Raw genomic sequence first — 24,802 nt, 5'->3', positions numbered from 1 at the left:
GGACTTGTTGCGACGCTTGGTAGGCGGGTTGGCAACCTCATTTAGGCTTAGTAACGTTTTAAAACGGACGTTGTTGCTTATCATTCGACTATTAATTTCCCTTAGTCATCGCTTACCAAACCCGCGGCAATGGAAGGGGTGGCCCATTCTATGCATATTCTATTTCATTAATTTATATTATTTTATATTTCTACTTGATTCAACGACTTGCTTACAATGCTTATAATGCACATTATTATTATTCTCGGGGAAATACATAGTTAGCTGTTTATTTATTTTAGTATTTATTTTGTTTATTATTAGTATAGGATACTATGTTCTTTCATTCCAAGATTTTTAAGATTTTATTATGGATGTCAATGTATCAGTTAAAACGATACATAACGAATTTTATGAGTCGGTCTGCTTGTTAACACATATTGTGTCTGTAGAAGGCACAACCATACAATATACTCGTATACGATTTAACTGGCGGTTGTACTTATGCGTCCCGTTAGGTCGCCGGCGCGGGCGCAGCGTCTGCGCCGGGCGCCACGACAACAGAGCCTCCGAGAAAGTAAATAAATTTTGTTTTATGTTGATACCTATAGTTATCGAGTCTTGTCGCGCACGTGCCCCTGTTTATAACGTCAGTGGAATTAATAAAATGGAATAGTCCTGATTTATCTTTATATATTTTATTTCAAATTCAGTTTTTTTTTTCTTTATAAAATAGAATCTGAAATATTACAAAAAAAAGAGATAGAAAATTATGACATTTGAGAACGCCTCCATAATGTGGATTCTTTTTTTAATCATAATAATATAAAAAAATAGTAATTAATATTTTTACTCTATTATTCATAAAAACGTCAAATGTTTTTATTTTTGAGCCTTACAAAAGAAAATGTTTTCAATTCATTTGAATTTGTTCGTCACTATATTACTCGATTACGTTGCAAATCATTAATTTTTTTAGTGATCGATTGAGTTAACTTCCATATTGATCCCATATTAATATTTTCTATTTTCTTTATGGAACAAAAAAACTGCTTGTTGTGAATCAAAATTTACAATCGATTCTGCGTTAACACTACAAATATTTTCAACGTAATGTGTCTACTAAATATCTTATCAATTATCAACAATTTAGGGGTTCATTTACCTTCAGCATATGAATAAGTTAAGTTTGTTGGCGTATTTATCATTTCCGAAAATTTTAAGACAAAGAATAATTCTAATAATATTTATATTAATTGCAGTACGCAATTGTGAAATGTGTCTCATATCTGTATTTCGAAATACACCTGCCGACGGCGGGCAATTTGTGTTATCACATGAACAAACAAAAGAAACCATGTTCTGGAAATAGCTCTATTTTGAAACCTTTATCTCTTGTCGACTCGTCCCCATTTCCATTAGCGAGAAATTTTATCTGTTTGTCACGCGCCCAACTCAATATAGGCCGTGTACACACCGTCCTTGTCAATTACTTAACGTAGTTTTCAACAAAAAATTATACATAAATCCTAACAATGCACACTGTGTGAAGTCGGCCTTAGAAACTGTTTGCCTGAGGTTGACTCTTTATTTGGACATTTGAAACGTTCTATAGAAATACAACGAAGTCTTCACGTCAATTCGACGAATGAGTCGAAAATTTATAGGGTAAACACGACTCTTTTCGTAATCTATTTCTTTATACGCTTTCAAAATATAAAGTTGCTTTGTACATTAAGCTATTTGATAAGATCTCTCGCACGACATGATGTAAGTAGCATTATAATGGTATTATAGTAACCAAACATTAACTCCCTTATTCAAAAAAACGTCAACGTATTTTAGCGATTGTAGTATTTTGTCCATTACTTTTGCTCTAATTTCTCAATTTGAAGGATAGTTATAAAACACACTTTTATAATATGTTTTTTGGACGTTTTGATTTTTATAAATAAGAGGATTAATATGTAACCTACTTATGCATATAAAACAAAACTACTAATACTATATAACAAACAAAAGTAACGGTCCTCGTAACAAATAAATTAACATAACATAATATCTATACATACTATGATGCCCATACGCTACCAATTCTTAGGATTAAGGTGCTAAGCCTCTGCACCTAGAATTCAAAGATTTAAACCAAAATATAGTTACGCAAGAGTAACAATGCATTATACTTATAATTTTTTATTGTATTACCCACAACATGGCAAATGACTCATGTCCTGAGCCATTTAGACTTAGGATTGTTTCTTGTAGCAGCCTGTGACTTCAACAGTTGACAATAAACGGTTAATATGATAATGACTAACACGCTGAATACTTTTTAGAGGGGGGACAAGGAATTGTTAGTAATATAGATTAGTAGCCCCATTAACGATACATCCTGTGAGGTCAAGCTCCCCGCATTTCCCCCTGGAAACCATCGTCCTCAGTTCCAAGTGAATTCATCACGATGGTCTAACTGATTTCTCTTTTAATTCCCACCTATCATGCCTCACTGGTACCCCGTCAGCTTATACTGTTAGCGCAGATGGGATTACCATTCCATAATCATCCATTAAAAAAAAATACAGTTTAGAAATTGAATAAAATTGGTAATAAGCGTAAACTACTTTCTACCTAATTTAGTTACGTGCGATCTTACACTCGTAATATTCTCTAACAAATATCAGTTTTATAATAATTTCTATAAAACGTTTCAGTTTAACCACCAATGTATGGCATTAGCTTGAGGCCAATACTAATGTAGATCTACTTAAACCTAATGCTGCTTGTATACGTGTAGAGCACAACATAACAGTATTCCTAGTTACGTGACTGAGCTAAAAATCTTTTTATCCGTTGCTACCTGTCTCTGCTTTATTAAGTTCGCTATGAATGTGAACCTTGTGTGTACAAAGATAAGAATTTCGTAAGGTTACGCTCTTAAGTACACATGCTTAATCTGTAATGTAATAATGTGAGATTACTGCCGGTTGTGCATCTTGCACGTGAGCATCTGTCGCCCTTCCGTCTAGGAAGTACTTCATCAGACGGCTTTTATACAATTTGTAAACTGCGCCTCAATTGAGTTTTGTACACTGATTATTTGTATCCTCTAATTACTTTTATTATTAAGGTTTATGTTGTACTTTTAATATTAGTAGTTTTTATATAAATATTGTATGTTTTAACTGAATCACGAGACTAACTATATTTCTAGATTTAAATAATTTTGTTAAAATTGAATTTAACCTGTGAATATTATTAATATAATTTTTAGAATAAGGCGATCAACCTTCAATCCTGATGACTTGATGATTCCTTAATATAAAACTAATACGGGTGTTAATTTCGTTTAAAACAGAATAATCAAAATCAAATCAAAATTGCCAAAATAATGTAATAAACACTAAAAAATGTAGTCGAACCTTCTTTTGGTTATACAACAATGTAAATCTGATCTGTAAAAGCTTAATACCCATGGACAATGGTCGAAACAAAACACTGGCTAATTTTCGCAGCATCGTTCTCCTGACATCTGCTGAGGAGTCAGAACCAGTTAGAGCCACCTGCCCGTCAGACGCCAAAAAACATAAACGAAAAACACCACGAATCGCAAACCACCAGGTGAATCCCCATAATGATATAGTTGTGCGATAAGCCGGAACTTTGCCTTAAAACATTATCTCTTTTGTTTTATATTTCTTGTACTAAGGCTAATTGCACCTCGCGAACTCCTCTATAATATAGCAATTACACTTTCTTAAATTTTATCACGTGTAAAATTAAAAGTGCAAGATCTGTTTAATTTTTTTTTACTGGAAACTAATATAGGTACGGGTGAAATACTAAGCTAGAAATTATAATTCTAAAAATACCTACATTATAAACTTCAATATGTGGTTTAGGCATTTTATCAAAGGAAGACTGTACAAAAGTTGCCTGCTTGGGTTCCTCTGTCCCATTTGTGTTTTTGCTGTCAAGCAGTTATTTTTATAACACAGAGGTAAACGAACATGCGGCTCACATGATGGTAACTCACTACCGCCGTCCATGGGCACCCACAACACCAGAGGCATTGCAGATGTACTGTTGGCTTTTTAAAAAAGGAATATGCTCTTTTCTTGGAGTTGAGTTTGCATGACTGTGTTTCGGTTTGAAAGATGGGATATGGCAATAAAATTTTGGAGTACAGAGACATAATATCTTAGTCCTCAAGTATGGCAACGCATGAAGGGTATCATGGGCGACGCAGTACATTCTGTTATCTCCATGATACTATTCCTATCTATAACTGACGAGTAATATTCACCATCAGGTGAGCCGTCAGCTTGTTTGCCATTCGAAGTTGTATAAAATAAGAATCAAATAACTATTAAAGCTTTTTTTGTAATTCGCCGCTGCAACCGGAGATACTGGAATACGCGCGGGTAAAACCACGGAATTTCTTTTTAATATATAATATAAAGTATTTATTTATGTTACACATTAATATTTTCGGACTGGTTCTCTAAAAAGTTTTTATTATAAAATAAACGATCTGTGGGCGGGATTAACAGGAAATGTGTTGGCGTTGCGCGGTCATTATGTGCAACCGATAGATGTCTCACCTACGTCCAAGTCCGAGTGATATTGACATCATCGTTAACGACACAAGTTCCACCAACACTACTTGTTATAATGTTATCGAACTACAATCATTGTTTGTTATTATCTATGTCCGCAATTTTATCTTTGATATATTAACATTATGTTTTTATTAATATTACTATCATCGTGTGGTCCCGGCATATAATGGGCCACCCCTTGGGTGTCGTAAGAGGCGACTAAGGGAACATAATGACAGAGGAATGGGCAGCAGCGCTATTGGCAAAACCCCTTTTTATGCGGGACAAAAATATGCGATGTTTGACAGTGGACAGTTATATAATATTGACGGCTGATATAATAATAAAAAATAATAATATATCTATGTTTGATTTAGAAGTAAGTGGAGAAACAGATGATTGTGGATAGCGCATTTATTTATTCCTAAATACAATATATACCTTACCAGAGTTTACTTTTGTTCAAAAGTGGTGTGATCGGCAACTTCTATACTACTCGCGTTTCTACCATTGGCTGTGTTTTGTTTTGAAGAGTAGGATATGGCAGTAAAATTACAGTTTACGTAAGTATAACATCACAGTACACAGGAATAGCAAACCATGAGGGGTACGACGCGATGTCCATGTCGCCTCTATAATTGACGGTTACCGCTTTCCATCACGTGGGCAGTGAGCTTGATCACCATTCTGTTGCATAAAAAACATTACACTTTTCCATTATCCTACTAATTTTGTACGAGTGTTTGATGCTTAATTATAAATGTAATAATATTTTAAGGCCATTATCCATTTATAATAGAAGAATAACAGAGATAATGATCCTATGAAACTACAGCTGACTGTACTTTAATGTTTATCGCTCGCCTAATACAGCGAATTTATAGTTGTCTATAAGTTTTTTAAAGAACCTTTAAGGCGATGACAGACATTGCGACACAAACTTCCCTTAGTCACCACATCCAGTTTTTTCCTTGTCACATGTCGCCGTGGGCCACCTGACGTTGTCTCGTGTTGGCCACACTTATACACGCCATGTGGTCCTGTAATATCGGAAACCATTACTTTTGATAAATTATTTAAATTGTGTCACGCGACTCTCATTTGTTTTAACTTCATATCAATAGTTTGAGATAGATTTTTAAATTATTCAAACACTAAGAGTAAGGGTACTAACATACTGCTGTTTTTACCGCGTGGTTTTTTCTGTGCAATTTTAAAACATAGAGAGATATGTGTCCTTAATACACTTGGATATACTTGTACAATTAGGATCCACATATGTATTCAGATTATTTTTAATCTACGTTTTAGGAAGTCTAAAGAGATTTCTTTCAGAGTTAAGTCCACTTTTGGTTCCTTGCTCACAGTATTTGTAACTATCTTATGTACGTAATTCACAAGTGTAAAATAAAGAATATTAAAAATATCAATAAATTTACAGAGATTATTAGGATAAAAACGAAATACCATTATTATAGACTAAATACTATTGAGTTATTGCCTAATCACTATATGACCGGAATTATTATTAATGTACTACATGTACTAGATATGAACCTAGTATGGTCAGGGTATGTACTAAAGAGAGCTTTTGGATATTTCTATTTCCCTGAATGAAAATGGATTTTGGATAACAATACCTGCTCTATTGCTAGTAGTACTTTTATTTTTTTGAAACTTAGTGAAAAATAGTCTGTAGGTTTAGAAAAAAAAAGTGGACGAATGTTCCATATCTTTCATTGGGCTTATACATTACATGTTGTAAACAGCAATTTATTATTAAAAAATATAATGTATAGACTCGACCTTTTATAGATTAATATGTTATGTAAAAAGTCGAGTCATTTATTCATATATGGATGAGTACAGCTATTTACATAGCGACCATAGACAAGTTCTACTTAGTACCATTAAATTAGATATATTGACATGTCGAAAAAATAAAATAACTGTTATTATTCCTAGTTTAGCAAAATTAGTAACATACAGTAAGGTGGTGACGATGCACCTGCGAAGCGCATGCGCCAAGCCTATAATGATGTCGATAGTGCACTTGTTTTAAATTGCAGACGGCCACCTGTGAAAACCATAATGAATTGCTAACTAACTGATTAATGTTCATTTTACAATTTCAATTTATGTACAATATATTTAAAAAATATCCATCGATGTATAAAAATCTCCAGATGTTCTTACAACCACAGGCTAAAAGCGGTGCTGGAAATATAGCGCATTCAACTAAATTATGCATTCATTTTTCACCATTCAGTAATATTTTTTAACAAATATTAATACTATCAAATAATATTTTTTTTATAAATTTTATAAAATTGTTACGTTTCAATACAGAAATTCATATTTGGGTGAGGATTTATAACATCTAAAACCTCAGGAATAGCAACGTGTGAGGGATACCACAATGTATTCTGAGGTTTCCACGATGTTATTAAGTCTATAGGCGATGGTACTTTCCATCAGGTGGCCTCAGTTTGCCATGTTTGTGTATCATACCAAGTCGTATATAAAAAAGCGCTGCTGTTGCTATTATACGGCACGCTCCTGTTGTTCCATTATAATTTAATTTGCAATCATCTCTCGTAATATTAAAAAAAAAATACTATTGTTGTTGCAGGTGCTGTGGCATCTTGACATATTCCGTCGCAGTTTCCGCGAGCTCACCGGCCACGCTTGCCTCGGCCCATCGTGCATTTTTTGCGCTCTCAAAGTAAGTACAATTACTGATCTTTATTGTTTGCACCTGTCATCACTTTTAAGGGATGTTTACACAAAATGTACTTGTATAGTGAGTTGCCAAGTATGAACTAGCGTTGCGCAGTTTATCTTATATTTTTATATTCTTTTGCTACATGTATTTTTCGTTCAAACTGAACCGACGTTATTTAATTATTTCTAGACGCTTGCTGATTCTTGATGGCAGATTATTATTTTACCACGATTATTGCATTGCAATCTAAGTCGAGGTTTACAGAGAGCTAGTTCACAATCGGCGTGTCTGTATGTGTGTGTGTTAACACATTTGGTGTGAACACTCTCTTATCTCTGTGTTTGTCAATTTTATTCAAAGTAACACATAAAATAGTTCCCATTGTCGTATTTAAGATTATTTCTTAGGGGGCCAGGCTTGTCTGATAAATTAAAATGTACTAGTACTGTGGGTACTACTGTCGAGCTATGACTACATATTTTTAGTACCTATCTACATGTAAATCGTGACATTGTAAATATCTACAATACTGTGTATACATATATAATTTATAGGAAAATAGTGCTAAAATTTTCTGTTATACTTAAAAGTGATATCTGCCTATACATGTAACTTATACATTTACGTGTTATGTTTTTCTTTTTATGTATGTACTTGTGATTTTCAATGTTTTAAGTTGTTGGTAGATTTATAAATAAATATCTTTTTAGAGATATCTTTGCTCGTAGCTGAAAGCTCAGCTTTTGATCCTGGGATGAACACCAGACGATTCTGTGGTAGATACGGTACATCCTGCCTCCTCTATATAGAGTATATAACTAGTTATAAATTTGATATCTTCAATTTTTTTTATACAACTTAGAATGGCAAACAAGCTGACGGCCCACCCGATGAAAACTGGTAACCGTCACCTATAGACATGAGCAGTACCATGGACATAACAGAGTATACTGTTTCGCCCATGATACCCCCCATGCGTTGCCATTCCTGAGGACTCAGGTGTTATTCCTCTGTACCCAGTAAATTCACGCCATATCCCATCCTTCAAACCGAAACACAGCCATGCAAACACAACTGCTTCACGGTAGAAACACGAATGGGACAGAGGTACCCAAGTAATAATAAAGTAATGCAACTAAATTATTTATTATTGTACTATGTGATATGAAAAAAAAGACAAATATTGTCTATTGTATGCCTCACAAAATTTTCTATTTACATTTCGACCCAAAACAACGAAGAGTCCAAAGCTCACAATAGCTCGTTGACCATAGCCAAACGACGCGGCGACGATGTGCTCGACAAAGAGAAAGAACAACAGTGACCTCGCTCGGCGAGGTTCAGGCATGACCTTTTACGAACAATGGTCAGTCAGTCCGCCGTCTTATTCAAATCCTCTGGCCCGAACTTTCGACACGTCCAAAATGAATAGACATTTATAATGCTAAATTTACTCGTATTTTCATTCGACCGACTTTTAAAATTAAAAAGTTCCCAATTTAACTCTGATTTTGGGAGTTACGTATGTACGTGACGTACGTTATCTTACCTATTTTGATTCGTTTTAATGATCCTTTTTTAATCGTAGGTGTTTACTCCTGAGCTAATACTGATTTTACTAAGCGATTCACGAAAACATTTATTTCAGTATAAGACTTATACCTATTTTACTAAGATTAATATTCTATTTAATACTAACATTTTAATTACGTTTTTTTTTAGAAAATAAAAGCTATTTAGCATTGCTTGATATGTATAAAATACTTTTGTTAGTTTTTTTATACCACTGAGGTAGCAAACAAGCATGCGCCCCACCTGATGGTAAACGGTTACCTTATCCTATGATCGCCTGCATTATCAGGGGTATTACGCGCGCGTTGCCGACCCTGAAGAAATCTCTTTACCCCCCTTTTGAAGAACCCCATGCTGTAGTCTGCTGTCATGCTGAGAAAACATCGGCAGTGAGCTCGAGCAGGAGTTTAATCCTATTAAGTTTACAAATGCAAAATTTTGTAAGGATAGTTTCAAATACCTTTCCAATATGTTACTCTTTTATATAAAAACTACTAAATAGATTTAAATGAAATTTAGTACATGGATAAGTTATAACCTAACAACCGAGTTGCATATAGCATACTGCATACTGCATATAGCAAAACATGGCATATAGGTACTAATTAACGTGGGTAAAGTTGCTGAAAATAATTAGTTGTAAAATATAGAAATGTATGAAGAGCATTATTGACAGAACAATATATCTATTCTCTGATGTACAAATCTCCATGTTTATATTATATCCCATTAAATACATAAAGTTTTTTTTTTATGGGTGAAAATGGAATGGTAACCCCCTGCCTACGCTTACGAGATACGCTGACGGAGTACCAGTGAAGGGCGATAAATGAGAATGAAAACAGGCCAGTTAGCTCATCATGATGAATTCATCAGGAATTAACCATGATTGTTTCCAGGGTGAACCGGTGCATTGCAAGCAATGGGGCTATCAAACTCCATTGTTAACAATCTCTTTCCCCTAATACATAAAGTTTACAATATTTTCTGGGTAGGACAAATTGTTATTATAAATTGATTATCTATTGATATTTATTAGGTAATATAAATTTTGTAGCTTAATAAATACAGGTACTACATTATGACATCATCTACAATTATACTAATATTAGAAACGGAAATATGTCATTATTTGTAATGGATATACTCAATAACTACTCTTACTTACTTTTAATATCTTTTTCGCCTACAAAAAGCTACATTATCAGCAAGTAAATTCATGGGCTATACCTATATTATTTTTCTGAATTCTATCTACCTATGCGAAGCCGTGCTGAAAACAAAAACACAACTGTAGACTGTATGCATGTTTAATGCTTTCTCATCACGATATAAGGATATTAATTTCATATTTCGCTATCTACGGTGTTAAAAATGCATGAAATATGCCAAGTTCTCGGCAAAAGAAATTATTACAGAACATTTTCAAGCTTAAAATAGCTACTTTATTACGTAAATCTCGCTTTACTTCGCGAGCATCGAGGTTTAATCCACTGGATATACTGGTTCTGTGAAACGAGACAAGTCTGAGCTCGGTTGATTTTGTGATTTAGCTAGCTAGCTTTACTAAGACACGGTATTGTATAACGTTAGTGGGCTCTTTTTTACCCATTTTTATTGATATCTAACTAAAGTAAATTGTAGATATTTTGTAAATCAAACTATATTCAGTTAAAATTTAAGATCGCTTTGAATGCTTGGCATATTAAATTGTCTAATATTAGAAATGTTTTAATGTTATTATAGGCACTTACATTAAATCATGTCTCAGTATCATATCTAAGCTCAAGGCCCGAAAATCAAAAGGTTCTCATTGCTTATGAAACGACTTTCTACTCGATATGATCAACACCCACACATAGGCACTGAATACGCGCACGTGTTCACGCGATGCCACTTCAGAACCCGTTTGAATTTGGCGCCATTTTTAACCAACCAGAAGCGCTCGTGCCGCGCGCGTAAGTTCGTAGAACTCGTGTCCTCGATTCTGATTGGTTAGCCGGTATAGTACTCGTGAGCGAGTCGTGAGACTCGACCCGCGCCAAACGCAAAACTTACCTATTTTAATATAGGATGTAGAGCTTCTATTTATATTTTCTATAAGTATTGTTAATATTTTTAATATTTAGCTAAACTTAGATAATGTAAACTAGAAATTTTTACTTTCGGTCCAAATATTTAAATAAACCTTTTAAGGTAGGAATCTTTATAATAAATTCCCTAGTAAAGTTCATTGAGACACCTAGTTAGTGTTACAAAGTCAGTATACAATCTTTAGTAAACTAGATATATCTGGAGACTTTTGTGAATAATAAAAACTTTTTTAAATTTATTGTCTGAGACAATAGATGTGAATAGCATAAAATATACATAATTTCATAACATGATATCCGTTCGCCCACGATAGCACTTTATGACAGTCAAGTAGCCTACCTATATAGATGGGTAATTAGTTCGTGGGTGAAAAATTTGACTAATCTTCATGATGTAGATACGAGTACCATTCAATTTAGAATCTCTTATGCATGTTATTATCTTCGTTTACTTTATTGGTACATTAACACACTCACATTTAAGTTATTATATTAAATATTGACTATTGTTATTTAAATGTATGCGTTGTCTAGACTTTAATAATGTTTTTTACAATGCCGTTTAATACGAACTTGGCTTATCTTCCAAATTAGCATTTTTCATTAACATTCACGGGTAGCTGCGTTTAAAATTAAATTTCGGAGCGAGACAAGCGAATCAAACTTTAGGAATAGGTACTTAAGATTAACCAAAATATAAAGCTCCCACAAGTCTTTTTCATATTTTCGCACTTTGTAGACTTTGTCGATGTAGACAGGGTCTGTTAATTTTGGTCACAAACCTAGTTCCGGAACAGCGGAGAGTAAATTGAGATGTACTGTAAGCAAGCAATAACTATGGGACACGGATGAGAAGACGTATTGCTGGTACGGTAATTGATTTATTGAATCTAAGAGAGCATTGTAAATATTGGCTGAATAGTTAAGTTGAGAATATTTTTTTACATCTTTTTTACTTGAAAGCTTTAGATTTTATCAGCATTATCATATCCTATTAAACTTTTAATTTTACATAACTCATGATATTACAATGAACTTCTAATGAATTCAATACCGAAGGGTATCATTGGCACAGAAATATTTTGTAATGCCCGTATGCGATGTTGAATGTTGAAATTTGTTACTTCAGCTAATCAGATACATACGTACTTAGAAACAGCCACGTTTCAAACAGTAAACAAAATATGTCGATAGTCTAATAGTCTGCCTATTAGATAGTCTAATAGTATGCGTATTATGTACCAAGAGAAACAGTACCCTCGTGGATTGAATGGTAAATAAGTCGACTTGAGATACAAGCATTTTTGGGGAGATAGATCCCATCTTACGTGTACGACTAGTGTCCTTATTGTCATGTTTCTGTATGAATCTAACATCTTTCCTTTCGGTTGAAATTATAAAGGAAACTATATTCAAAATTTCAAATCTCTAACCCAGAGATTTAGACTGTAAGTTGACAGTACAGTATGACTAGCTTTTTCATCTGTATCGAATTGTAGATAAGGCTATGTAAGAATACCATGATTAAGTACTGATACTCGAGATATAAGATAGAAAGGCAGTGAAGAAGCGAGGATTTCAGGTAGACAATGAGCGCCGCTTGTTCACTACATCAACCGTTAATTAAAACTTTTACTTTGGATCTACTTTCTTTATACATAGTATAACGCGAGCATTTTTCTCTGTATGTCTAATTATATATTCATTTCTTTATGTAAATATATGAAAGTATAAGTAAATAATATTTACATTATATTTAACAGTAATTAATTACGTTGTAACTATTCCGATATTACAAAGTGTTTTATATTTTTAAACAATTTACAAAGTGAGATGTTTCAACTGTATTTTTTGTATATTATGCGATACATTCTTAAATTCTGAATTATTTTGATTGTAATTGATTAACTTCCATCTTCATCTTTTATTAATTTTTTTTTCTTTACGCTTTTTAATGAGCAATATTAGAACAGTGATACAAAAATAACATATATATATATATATATATATAATGTTCATATTACCTACATTATATATACAAACATAATAAATAATATCGGACAAAAAAACTACTCAGCTGTAAGGGAAACACCAGCATCAGACAAAGCAATGTGTCTAAAACATATTACCATTCTATAGATTCTAAATAAAAAGAACATAGTAATATTACTCAGCTTTCTATCGCAGTCGGGTAAATAGTTTTATCATGGACGAATACATTGTTACCTATAATATCTGTACAGGCACGTTCTTTGGAAGTGTGTCGCGTTGGTACGTGCTCCCCAACTGCATGCAAACTGGGCCGGCTATTACACTGTTGCCATTACACCACTGTTTCTAATACCAATATCTCTTTCATAATAATAGGTTTTGTAGAAACCAAACGATCTTTGTAAATAGTTTGTAATAGTTAAATTAATCGACGGGTGGAATTGGCCGTGACCTATTGTTATCTACATGTTTATATGATAGTTTTTACACAATTATGTTGGTGAATTGTACCAGGTAGTTTAGTAGGTTACAAGTTTTTAATACGCACTTCACGTATTACGTGTTCCACCTTTTTCTATTACCACTATTGGGTATTCTGTGGCTTGAGCACTCGAGCCTGTACATCTGCTTAGCACGTACATCTCATCACGAGATTTATAGATAAATAGTATGAGTAGAAACAACTTAATGTAAATTAATCCTTATAGTTTCTTATCAATAAGGATTAATTTACATTAAGAAAAAATAAATAATGGATATCATTACGTATATCTATGGCATTTTTAGAAATGGCTGTAGCTCAAATCTAGATATACATACTAGTACATTTAATACTTTTACTTACATACAATATACAACAGAAAAACATTACCCTCTTTTTTCGACTGTTGGTTAAAACAATGTTATACTTCCCATACAACTTGGAATGCTGTTTCCAGTCTTGATTTAAATTGGTCATACGAATCTACATTGTCTTGGAAACTGTTTGTGTTAAAAATGTCACTGTCTTACTGGTTTGTTTAGATAAAATCTACATTCCAAAATACTAAACATTGTTGCTATTTTTTTTTACTTAACTCCCTTTTGTTGATGGCGTGCGATATGTATCTCTTTACATGAAAACCGCAATGTGACCACGGAGACTATAGGCCTCTACTTTAGCTGTCACATTCCCTTTATTCAAGGTTCATATTGTTTTACATAATTAATGAATGTTAAAATATTATGTTCAATTATGTTTTAATTTAATCCTCAAGATATAAGATTAGAAATACAGTCTAAAATGTTGTTCTTTGTAATATTTGTTTATTTATTTTATCAACTAGGTGAGCTTTACAGTCTCCCAATACGTTCACCCAGGAATAATGTGTACACGTAAGTAACTATACACAAAAAAATAATTTAAGATTTTTAGCTACTTCAAAAAGACTATTCTTATTAATTTTGAATAAATTTTGATAATTAAATACTCGATAGTGTGTCTTTTATGTTGGTTTGTTTATTACTACATTTAGTAAAAATTTTTGAGCAAATATCAACGACATGTTGCAATTTTAATATCCGAGACATTCACCGAACTTAAAATCTAGTATTATGTTTTATTGGAAACGGGGAAAAAATTCAGTCGTCATGATATACAACTTGACCCATCCTCTGTAAGAAGTTACGTAAAACGTAAAGGTTTGGATGGCCATACCATAATCTCGTAAATGGCTTTAATATGAAAGAGCATCTACCAGTAATAACTTTATTTGTTCGATGATTTTGAAGCCGCGGGCACAGCGAATTTGTTTATTTATTTATTACAGTAACATACTCTTAGTGAGCATTACAGTGTTTCAATTCGCCCATTAAAGTCAATTAATACTAATTATATATTAATGAACTTTTTTAAAAACGAAAATCTTCCATAGTAATAACAGCCGTGGAGAATTATTAAACGAGCACGTACAATATCCTTATTTGGCGTAAAACGTAAAATGATTCTATTTCATGAGGGAATATCACGCTATGTGTGTCACGGGTATCAATCAATTCGTCTAGTGTATAGTATATTTATTATCTGTGGTCCAATCACGGCTGGTCCACGACGCTGATATATACCTATAAGTGTAGGTACACGTTTATAGAACATCACGTATAGTACCGGCGCACGCGCAGCTGCAGGACCGGTTTGGCTCCTCGTTTACACCCAGTTCTGCCATGTCATACTATCTTACGCTATAAGTGTAGATTTACCAATATTGTTATGTTAATACCTGTGTATAGGTATTTGTTTCTAAATTGGTGGGTCTGTAGACAAAATAAGTGTTACTACTAATAGAAAACCTCAAAATGCAATTTGACCATAGATATAAAACACATAGATGTAAAAGTATTCTGAATTAAAGGAATGAACAATACGTTGTTAACATATAAGTGGAATTAATTGCCGTGAATATTAAAATCCGTATCTAAATTATAGTAACTCTATTCGTTATCGTATCTTCCACGTTGGTCTCATATCATTATAATTTATTTTTTATACGATGGTAATATTATATGATAACTGTTTTTTACTATTATGGTAATTTGTGCGAATATCTATAAAGATTATAATAATATTATTTAAATAATATGTTTATTATATGTATTATTGTATCAGAATTATAAAATAAAACCAGTTTTATGCTAACTATACATTCCAGAAAGCATATAATAAATATAACTGCGAACATTGCAAATACTTGTATGACCTTCAGGTCCAGGTAAAGTCGATTCTTGAATATTATTTACATGATTATTCTTCAGAATAATAATATCTTGGTTATATTGTCTGTATAAAATATTACCAAAATATTTAAATTAGTTTCTGTCTAGATGAGTTTATCTGTAACGAAAATCGGAATAAACATAATATTTACCTATATTATTATATTAAAAATTCTTAGTTTATTACTGTAGCGGAACAAATATTTACTATATAATTAAAATTTGTTTTGATAAAATTTGTTCACAAAATATAAGCTCTAAATAATAATAATGAAGTTATTTTTTGTCTTATATATCTGAAATAAAAGAAAATATATCTAATTGTAATGGAGTATAAATTATGGATATACCTATATACTATTCTTTTTTTATTTATTGTTCAAACACAAAAAAATACCAACGGAGAAGAACAATGGGGCGACCTTATCGCTAAAAGTGATCTCTACCAGTCAACCTTTAATAGTGAGGATCAATTTGAGAATCTGAAATAATAAAAGGTTATAGGCCTCTTAATTAATGTGTTATAATCGTTTAACAAATTATCACAAATTAAAAGAGTTATATTCTAATTCAGATTATAAATAAACCATGGAAATATATAATTACAATAAATCGGCTTTACGTGCGTTCCATTTTAGGGGTTACCTGACTCACGATAATCATTACTTATTCAAACAAAAGGGGATTATATACTTTTCAGTAAGAATTTGTGAGTTAATTTATGTATATCTCGACAAATTAGGTTATCGTAATCCATTTTGTCATGTAAACAAGGCAGTACAAATTATTGGCGCCTTCCGATGACAAAAATAATAGTATGTATTATGTTAATGATAATGTTAACATTATGACGGTTCCACTTGACTCCTACATAATCGCAAACAAGGCGCTTTCGCCCACAGTGCGAAGGTTTGGTGACAATTCTGCATTAATATCTATGTTATCCGTTATATTATGCTATAGTGAATATTTTTATGTTATTTTAGTATAAAAATAACAACACAATCGTATATTACATAGCTGTCTTCATTGTAGATGGTCGGTCATTTAAAAAAATAGCTGGTCCAATAAAATTAACTTGTTTTGTTCATCTAAACAGTTGTAAAATTCTTTCATTGTGTTACATTTTTATATTTCAACTACTCAAGTTCTGGCAACAAATGTCTTAACTACAAATTTCCTCATTTCGTGTAGTGATGGAGTGAAAATAAAATGTGTCGCCATTCTTTTTCATATGCAAAGTAACCCTGTTTATAGATAGAGAGAGCCAGGTGCCCAGCAGTGGGACAAAATAGGTTGTTCTGAATCATTGTCATAATATATCTTTTTTATATTCTTTTCTTTTTTGTAAATTGTTTGTACATATAGTACTAAAAGTCCCACAATGAATATCTCTATTGTAAGATAATCTATTTCTATTTATCACAATTTCAATTACGGATACTAAATTATGGAATATAAGAGAATATATCAAATTGTAAAACGCTTAGTAAACAAAAAAAAAGGTGGTCGGTAATTTAACTGTGGGAAACAATACAAGAGTTGCGCCAGTAGCTGTAATGCACTTTGATAAAACTTCTGTTAACCACACAGTTGAATAATAGAGAGGCCACTTTGTTATTTTTAAACTTGAAGTACTCAAATCAAATAAAGATTTTATAAACAATATTTTTTATTTGAAGACACTTAGGATGATTTACCTTAAAATTTATTTCGAAATAGAGTATTCTAAATTCAAATGCAAGTATTCTGAGCCTATCAAAAACAGTATACAGATTTTGAAAAATTGCGATATAAAACATCTTTTCGAGGATATTATATTTTTGTGATCATTATCTAAATTAATATTATAAATAGAAAGGATTTGGTTTTTTTATAATGTATAAACTCAAAAAAATCTAACCAAGTTTAATTCTTTCTCCTATAAAAATCAAAAAGAAATATGTTATCCGTTATATATATAATATCTGTATATTCCTGTAATTTCTCAAAGAATTGTGATGTTATAATATGTACCTACAGACGGTTTAGACAGACATGAAATTATAGATCGGCTAAAATCCTAAAAAATCAATTTTTCATGGTAGCCGCTCCATTTTATACGACTTCATAATACTAACCTTAAACCCATAGCGAATGTGTACTGGTCAGGCACGACCCGTGGAATGTGAGACAGAGAATGTTCTATTATCTCGCTGCGTGTTAGCTGCTGCAATTATTGCAATTAGATACGCATTGCAATTTCATTGTACAAATATTAGTTTTGGTTCTTATGATAACAGTAACTCTATATTATGCGGTTTTATAAAATAGTTTAATTGAAACATAATTCTTCAAGTTAAATTTAAACTGTTCTTAAAGTGCTGGCATGATTTTCTAAAATGAATTGACAAGGTCTATTACAGGTCTTAAATTCTATAAAAGATAAAATAGCTTTCAAAAAGAAAAGCTGATTTTAGTAGGTGATAGTAGCTTACAAAGTATTGGATTGCGGTCCTAAATAAGAACTTGTTAATCCTAGAAATAATTAGAGTAAGAGTGACAGTAGGTTTTTCAGAAGTCCAAAAACCACTACGTTAATATTATAAAGCACGTTCAGAATTCTAGAAACTTCGAAAACAACTTAAGCCCTCATGATATGGTGTCGATTCAAAAAGGTCTCTGGGCCGTTATAAATACTAATTTCTTTAAGAGACAGGTTTTATTATTATTATTTCAGCCATTACTGTCCACTACTGTACATAAGCCTTTCTCATAAGGGGAGTTTTGTCAGTAGTTGCCACGCTTGGCAGGCAGGTTGGCAACCGCAGTTAGGCTTTTAGAGATGTTTTAAGATGGACGCTACTGCCAATGTATCGACCGTTAAGTTCCCTTAGTCGCCTCTTATAAAACCCACGGGAAAGGAAGGGGTGGCTCATTCTATACTAGAGTGACAGGCGAGAGACAGGTTTACTATTTGGTACATAAAATCTAAGTACTATTAAGACGTCAAACATAAATTAAAAAGGGTAATTACTACAAACTGACAGTTTCAACTCAATCTGTTATAGTTAGAATAAATTTAAACGTATTTCTGTTGAAAGGAAACCGTCCAATTAGCTATTGACTTGTCTCAAATTTGGATTAATTACAAATGAATAATTCAAGTTTAGTAGGTGTTGTTTGGGCGTTGAAACAGGTTGCAAGTGAAATGAACAAGTGTACGGATGAACTAGGCCGCCGGCATACATCGTCGCAGCGAGAGTGGGCTATCACAATCTTACATGTTTAATTCGACATACTAAATCGTGGAAATAAAATGCGCTAGTAGAATATTGTATTCATATTTGGTAAAAAAATTGCGTATTATAATCAATTGACATGTTGAAATCGCGTGTCCTATAATTTGTCTAAATATTTTAATTGTTTTTATTTATTTATTTATTTATTTATTTATTTATTTTGTGATTTTGTGATTTGATCTTGTACTACCGATTGTAATACTACTAGCATTTACTCAAATTATGTAATTTTGAACACATATTCTAGTTTATATAGATAGGTAGGCAATACTATGTTCAGTAATAGTGGATATAATGATGACAGCACCGTAATCGTATCTGAAGAAATCAACGTAAAATATATATTAAAAATATTGGTATCCGTTAATGCTCTAACTGATATTGCCTTGTGAATTCACAATGAGTAGTACTTCTTTTGTTGATTTATGCTAATGCTTAAGCTGTTACATTGAAAAGAACAAAATTGAACAAAAGCTTTTCATATTTTCTATTATAAAGTCACGTTTTATATTATTGCTCAATTAGTAATACTTTTTTCCGTTTTATATTACGAACTGTAAAGTTGTATAATGGATCTAAGATCCATAAACATAAGGCTATTTATGGCAAGTTTTAATATTGTTGGCTCGATTACCGCGTGTGGGCATTTGCGCTAAAATTATAAATTTCTTCTACTACCTTATAAGCGAAACTTAAACAAGTATTATAAGGTGGTCTTATCGCTAAAGCAATCTCTTCCAGACAACCTTTGGGTAGAAAAAAATATTATAATTCATTATAATATATAGACAATACACGAGCAATACAATTTTCGATTTAACTGTGGCTTACCGCCTTATAAGCCGGTTTCAGTGTAAAATTAAAAAGACTACAACTTCAAATATATTGCAGATAAGGGAACTTACTTCTCTTAATAGATGTTTGTGTACGTTTATTGCTGTATAGATAGGTTAATAAATAGTAGTCAAATAAAATATGGCCTAGAATAGAGCTGACAGGAAGAGAATACATGAATTAGTTGCTCCGACAAAAGTATCCACTCTTAATTAAAAATAATACATGTTACGAGTATATTATCAGCAACTTGTATAATAATCGAAGTTATCTAGCAAAAGTTCTGATACAGTTTTACTAAAACACCCTCTCTGAAAAACTTAAAAACTTCTCATGTCAATTTGAATTTCGGCTGCTTGGTCAAATTTTGACTCGAAATGGAATTTGAAAAATATTTTGGTGATTGACGATAAAAATAACATTGTAAGTGATGCAGTCAAAGCTGTTTAGTGTGATATTTAATGGTCTGTTACCGGTAGATAAATAGTTCTTCTAACATCGTGGAATGTAAAAATTACGTTCGTTTGATTTCCATATAGATTGTAGTACTTATAGGATTTATTTCGATCTTCATGACTATGAATATGGCAGTCTCATAAAACCCACAGCTGATGTAATCATTAAAATTTATAACATTTATGAAAGTTTATACAATGTACTCAGAGCGTACTGTTGCAAAAGTTTTATTAGACAGTCAATGTGAACTGTAAAAGATACTTTTGACATTTAAAATAGCCCGTTGATTGCGTTAAAATACGTCAATAACGAGCCTCATATATGTAACCTCGATATTAGACATTTGAATACATTGGTATTGGCATTGCCGTAAGTATTTGTTCTCGACTGAAGGACCCGTCCGTAACACATGATTGTATTAATGCAACAAGCTGTGTTGTTCGAATTAGTATTAAGATATTGGGCATATGAGACTTTAAGAATGGGTAAATATAATTATTGTTTTGTTTGTTCCTGTATTAAGTCAGCTTGTACATTGATTAAAACATTACTAATTAAGTAGATTAAACAAATATTAATTTTATTCCTACATCTAAGACACGTAGCACTTAACTTTGTATCTGGACCATTTAAAGGTTGTTGGCAAACTTTACTTACCTCGTATAGTAGTAAAGTACTAATTATTTATAAGTTGATAGCTTTATCGCGGGACCGTTAGTGACGGAAGAAATGCATCAAGAAAGATAACACCCGGCGTCTGATTGCGCCATTCGTGGCCTTAGCGTTATGTATTAGTTTGTAGCGTCGTCGCATCGTTTCGTTGAATTTAGCAACTTGATCTTCACCTTATAGTAACTGAATCGCGTTATTCCCACGTTAGTAATATTATTATGGAAACTTGATTTGCTTGGATATTATATAAAATAACTGACGGTTTCGTAGAAATGAGTTTTAAATCCCTTATTTGTGAAATGAATAATTGATTGAAAATTTAAATACAGACAATTAATAATGTAAATAAAAAAAAGTTTTGCAACACAAAGTAGATTACTTTGTAATTATAATATATATTAGTATGATATAAATCATAAAGAATATAGCGACATTTTTACACATGGTACAAAATTTCCAAAAAATGTGAGTATATTTGTATTACTTACTAGATAGTAATTTTATATATATATATATATATATATATATATATATATATATATATATATATATATATATATATATATATATATATATATATATATATATATATATATATATATATATATATATAATAAATGTATTACGCTTTTATTTAAGCAATGTTCTAGGTGGTATAGGTAAGTAATACAGTTATTCAAACGAATAAGCTAGCAAACCTTTTAAACTCATAAAGTTACTCTTTCTACCATTAAAACACAATTTACTTTTACAATGGTTGTAATGCAGCAGCAGCTTATCACAAGTTCATGGTACTTTTATCATCAACTATACATTTTAAGAATACTTCGTTATCTTAACTAACGAAAATTAATAGACATCTCGTATATTATCTTAGCTTACCTTAATGACTTCCAGTTCAATGCTCCAGTGCTACTTGTCTGTCATATTGAAGTACTGTTACTGTAATTTCTACATGATGTAACTGGTTACTGTATTATCCTTATTACATCTTTATTAGCCGATCAAGTAAGTTTTATATAATTACTACGATCTTTAGTACAGAATGGATAAATATAATAGTTTGTATAGACTTATACTTCATCTATTGTCCAACATAATCGATTCTGTCGCTTCTCTGTAATGTATTTAATTTGTGATTTAAACATATTTTTAAAAAGTTTATTTTTAATCATATTATTTCTACCTGATTTAACCAAATTAGGTCATCGTTATGTCGTGAGTTCCATTAATTCATATTTTGCTTCGACTCTAAAGATTTAATCTTTTCCATAACAAGCACGAGTAGAAACGTAACCGGACCCCCTCAAAAGCCTCTCGTGCCTCTCGCTCGCACCTACGCAACAACTGGCTTGGCGCCAAAGCCTCCGTTGCTTATCTTTGTCGCGCATATGCGCTTGCGCAGCCTGTCACTGTTCTGTTAGTTTCTGTACATGCTGCCACTCTACCGTCGTGGGTAGACGTCGCGTATCGATCTATCTTAATATATTAAATAAAATACACTTTTTATTTAACGTTTAACCCGTTGGTGGAACGTACGTAACAGTTCATGGATTACTGTGTGACAGGATAAGTGCCAATGAGTGCAAGTGTCAAAGGTCATTATAATTTTAATTTTGTTTTGTGATCAAGTGAACGGTATCGTATCTATATTGTAATTATTGGAAGTGACTTCATATTGTGAAGTGGTTGTTTTAGAGGTTAGCCTTGTGTTTGACAGCTTTAAGGTACGGCTGATAGTCAAATGTGTTCAAGTTACTTCAGTTATTCAAATGTGTCTCGTCAAGCTATTGCAATAAGTAAGCGAATAAGTGACATTCAGGGCCGAATTATGTTTAAACAAATTACTTAAAAAGAAATTACGCAGCTGTCAGATTCTATTTGATAGTATTTGCTTCATTAGCATTCTATAATATAAATTTATAATTATATCTTACTTTAAGTATATGATACCACATCATAGTCATAAAATAATTTATATTGGTGTGCAATTTTCCATTCCTAGCATAGTGCATTAAGCATCTGTCAGACATAGATCCCAGGGCAATTTCATTTATCTAACATTAAGGAATTGTTCATTATTTTTTACTCTATAGTTTTTATTTTATTAATTATATCGTTTATCTATTATCAGTTTATGTTTTGTATTTTTCATAGGATGATATTCCAGATAACAGGAAAAGTCCTGTTTTTAGACAATGATTCAATTTATAGGAATTATACCTTTGGAATAAGTTCATTTTACTTTAACCAAATGGAACACTTTAGTACTTCAACATATCGATAGCGACATGTCGAACAGTTGTTGTAATGCGTCACTAATTACAGACAATTATCCGCTCCCCATTGTTTGGCACTCACCTACACACAACATAACATGTGTGTGAGGATTCGACGCGCACTTAATACATACGCAAATTTGCCAAAAAACCAACCCACATATGCACTTATATCGTTATAAAATGAAATCTAAACATTGTCCTTGCTTCTAATTGCTTCCAAGTAGTACCACTTTGTACAGACCCAAATTTGCAAAAGGTCTAAATAAGAAGAGAAATATAAATATATAAGTTGTAGGTAAATAGGTTTCTACACTGTAAATGTTCTCTTTCTTACTTACCTGCGATCTATTTTCATACTAATTCTTTCACAGTTTACATCTGTCTGTTTCAAATTCTATTGACTTACTTTTTATTTTCTTTACATTCTTGTATGTTCTTTTTGTATGTTGTCATTTATAAGTATTTTGAATTTCACTTCTTATCAACATTGTTATAGTTATCTATTAGTTTGTAATTGTATTTTTCGCCCACAGAATTTTGGCATTTTGACGCTTTTAGTATTGATTATTTCAAATTATGCATTTTGTTAAAGTCAAGTTACCTTGAAATCATGGACTTGTTTGACGATACATGACCTTTCGCCATATGTCACATTCACATTATAGTTATTGAGCTGTACATTGTATTCTTGATCATTGATAAATCTATGCGTCGATTGCTCTCTTATCGAGTACTTGCACAACATCTTATAGCCGCGTTGCAATTGAATCTAATGTTGCGTGTGCAAATCGATTGTGACGCTGATACATACGGGAACTAATCGGAATCGACACAAGGGTGTTACAATTACTAGAGTTCATCACACTACCGATAAAATGTTTTCCCTCTGTGGGCTTTTGCTTGTTCCCGTAGTGTTCTATATTGATAGTGACTTGACGTTTATGTCTTCTTAAAGAAATACTTACATATAAGGTATATATGTAAGTATATTGACCTTTTAAATAGATAACTTAAATGTACAGTTCCATAGTCACATAAAATGCAGATATTGCACAGCGTTAATAAAACAATAAATTCGATTTTTGCAATGAATGCAGTTATTGTTCTTATCTCTTAATAATATCAATCTAACGATGTATAATTTCATTCTCGTATTCACCTTGGCTGTAATTCATAGAATCTATAAGTATGTATTATAACACAATAGATTTTTGCAACACATGATTCTAGAGAATTAAGTGTTCCGGCTAAAGTACAATTGAACATTGTTTGTTGCTTTACACCTTGGCAACGTGATAGTTGTTCGCTTTCGGTACACATGATCGTGTAATTTACTAAATCGGTTCATTGTATGATTGCCCCGGTGATGAGTCAGCAAATCAATGAAGCTAAACTTAAAGTTAGTGGGTGTACTGTTGTCACATTATTATAAAAAATATGTGATTTCCACTAAGGTTACTGTCGCAATAGTATGAGTAACAGATGAGGTGATACACTCAAGGATCTGATTTGAGCTACGGAAAGGCCCGTATTCGTGAAGTGTGGCGAAACCGGACTACCAGTTTGG

The 24,802-nt window shown here is 32.2% G+C and overlaps 1 protein-coding gene across 7 annotated transcripts in view; it reads left to right on the top strand.

The window, feature by feature from the left end:
* The window catches only part of LOC113515705 (uncharacterized), a 114,531-nt gene that overhangs the window by 76,574 nt on the left and 13,155 nt on the right, over positions 1 to 24,802 (top strand). For 2 of the 7 annotated variants that reach the window (XM_026899979.3, XM_026899981.3), the window contains one exon: positions 7,210 to 7,302. In XM_026899979.3, the coding sequence (XP_026755780.2) occupies positions 7,210 to 7,302 (93 nt within the window). Of the gene's footprint in view, positions 1 to 7,209; positions 7,303 to 22,366; positions 22,681 to 24,802 lie in introns of those variants that run through there. The other 5 variants (XM_031912721.2, XM_031912718.2, XM_031912704.2 and 2 more) reach the window with 3 other exon arrangements.

This window comes from Galleria mellonella, unplaced genomic scaffold (assembly GCF_026898425.1).
Source record: "Galleria mellonella isolate WM207_F2 unplaced genomic scaffold, CSIRO_AGI_GalMel_v1 utg173, whole genome shotgun sequence".
In the NCBI taxonomy this organism is placed as follows: domain Eukaryota; kingdom Metazoa; phylum Arthropoda; class Insecta; order Lepidoptera; family Pyralidae; genus Galleria; species Galleria mellonella.
The sequence above is the reverse complement of the archived record's forward strand: the minus strand, read 5'-3'. Positions and strand labels throughout refer to the sequence as shown.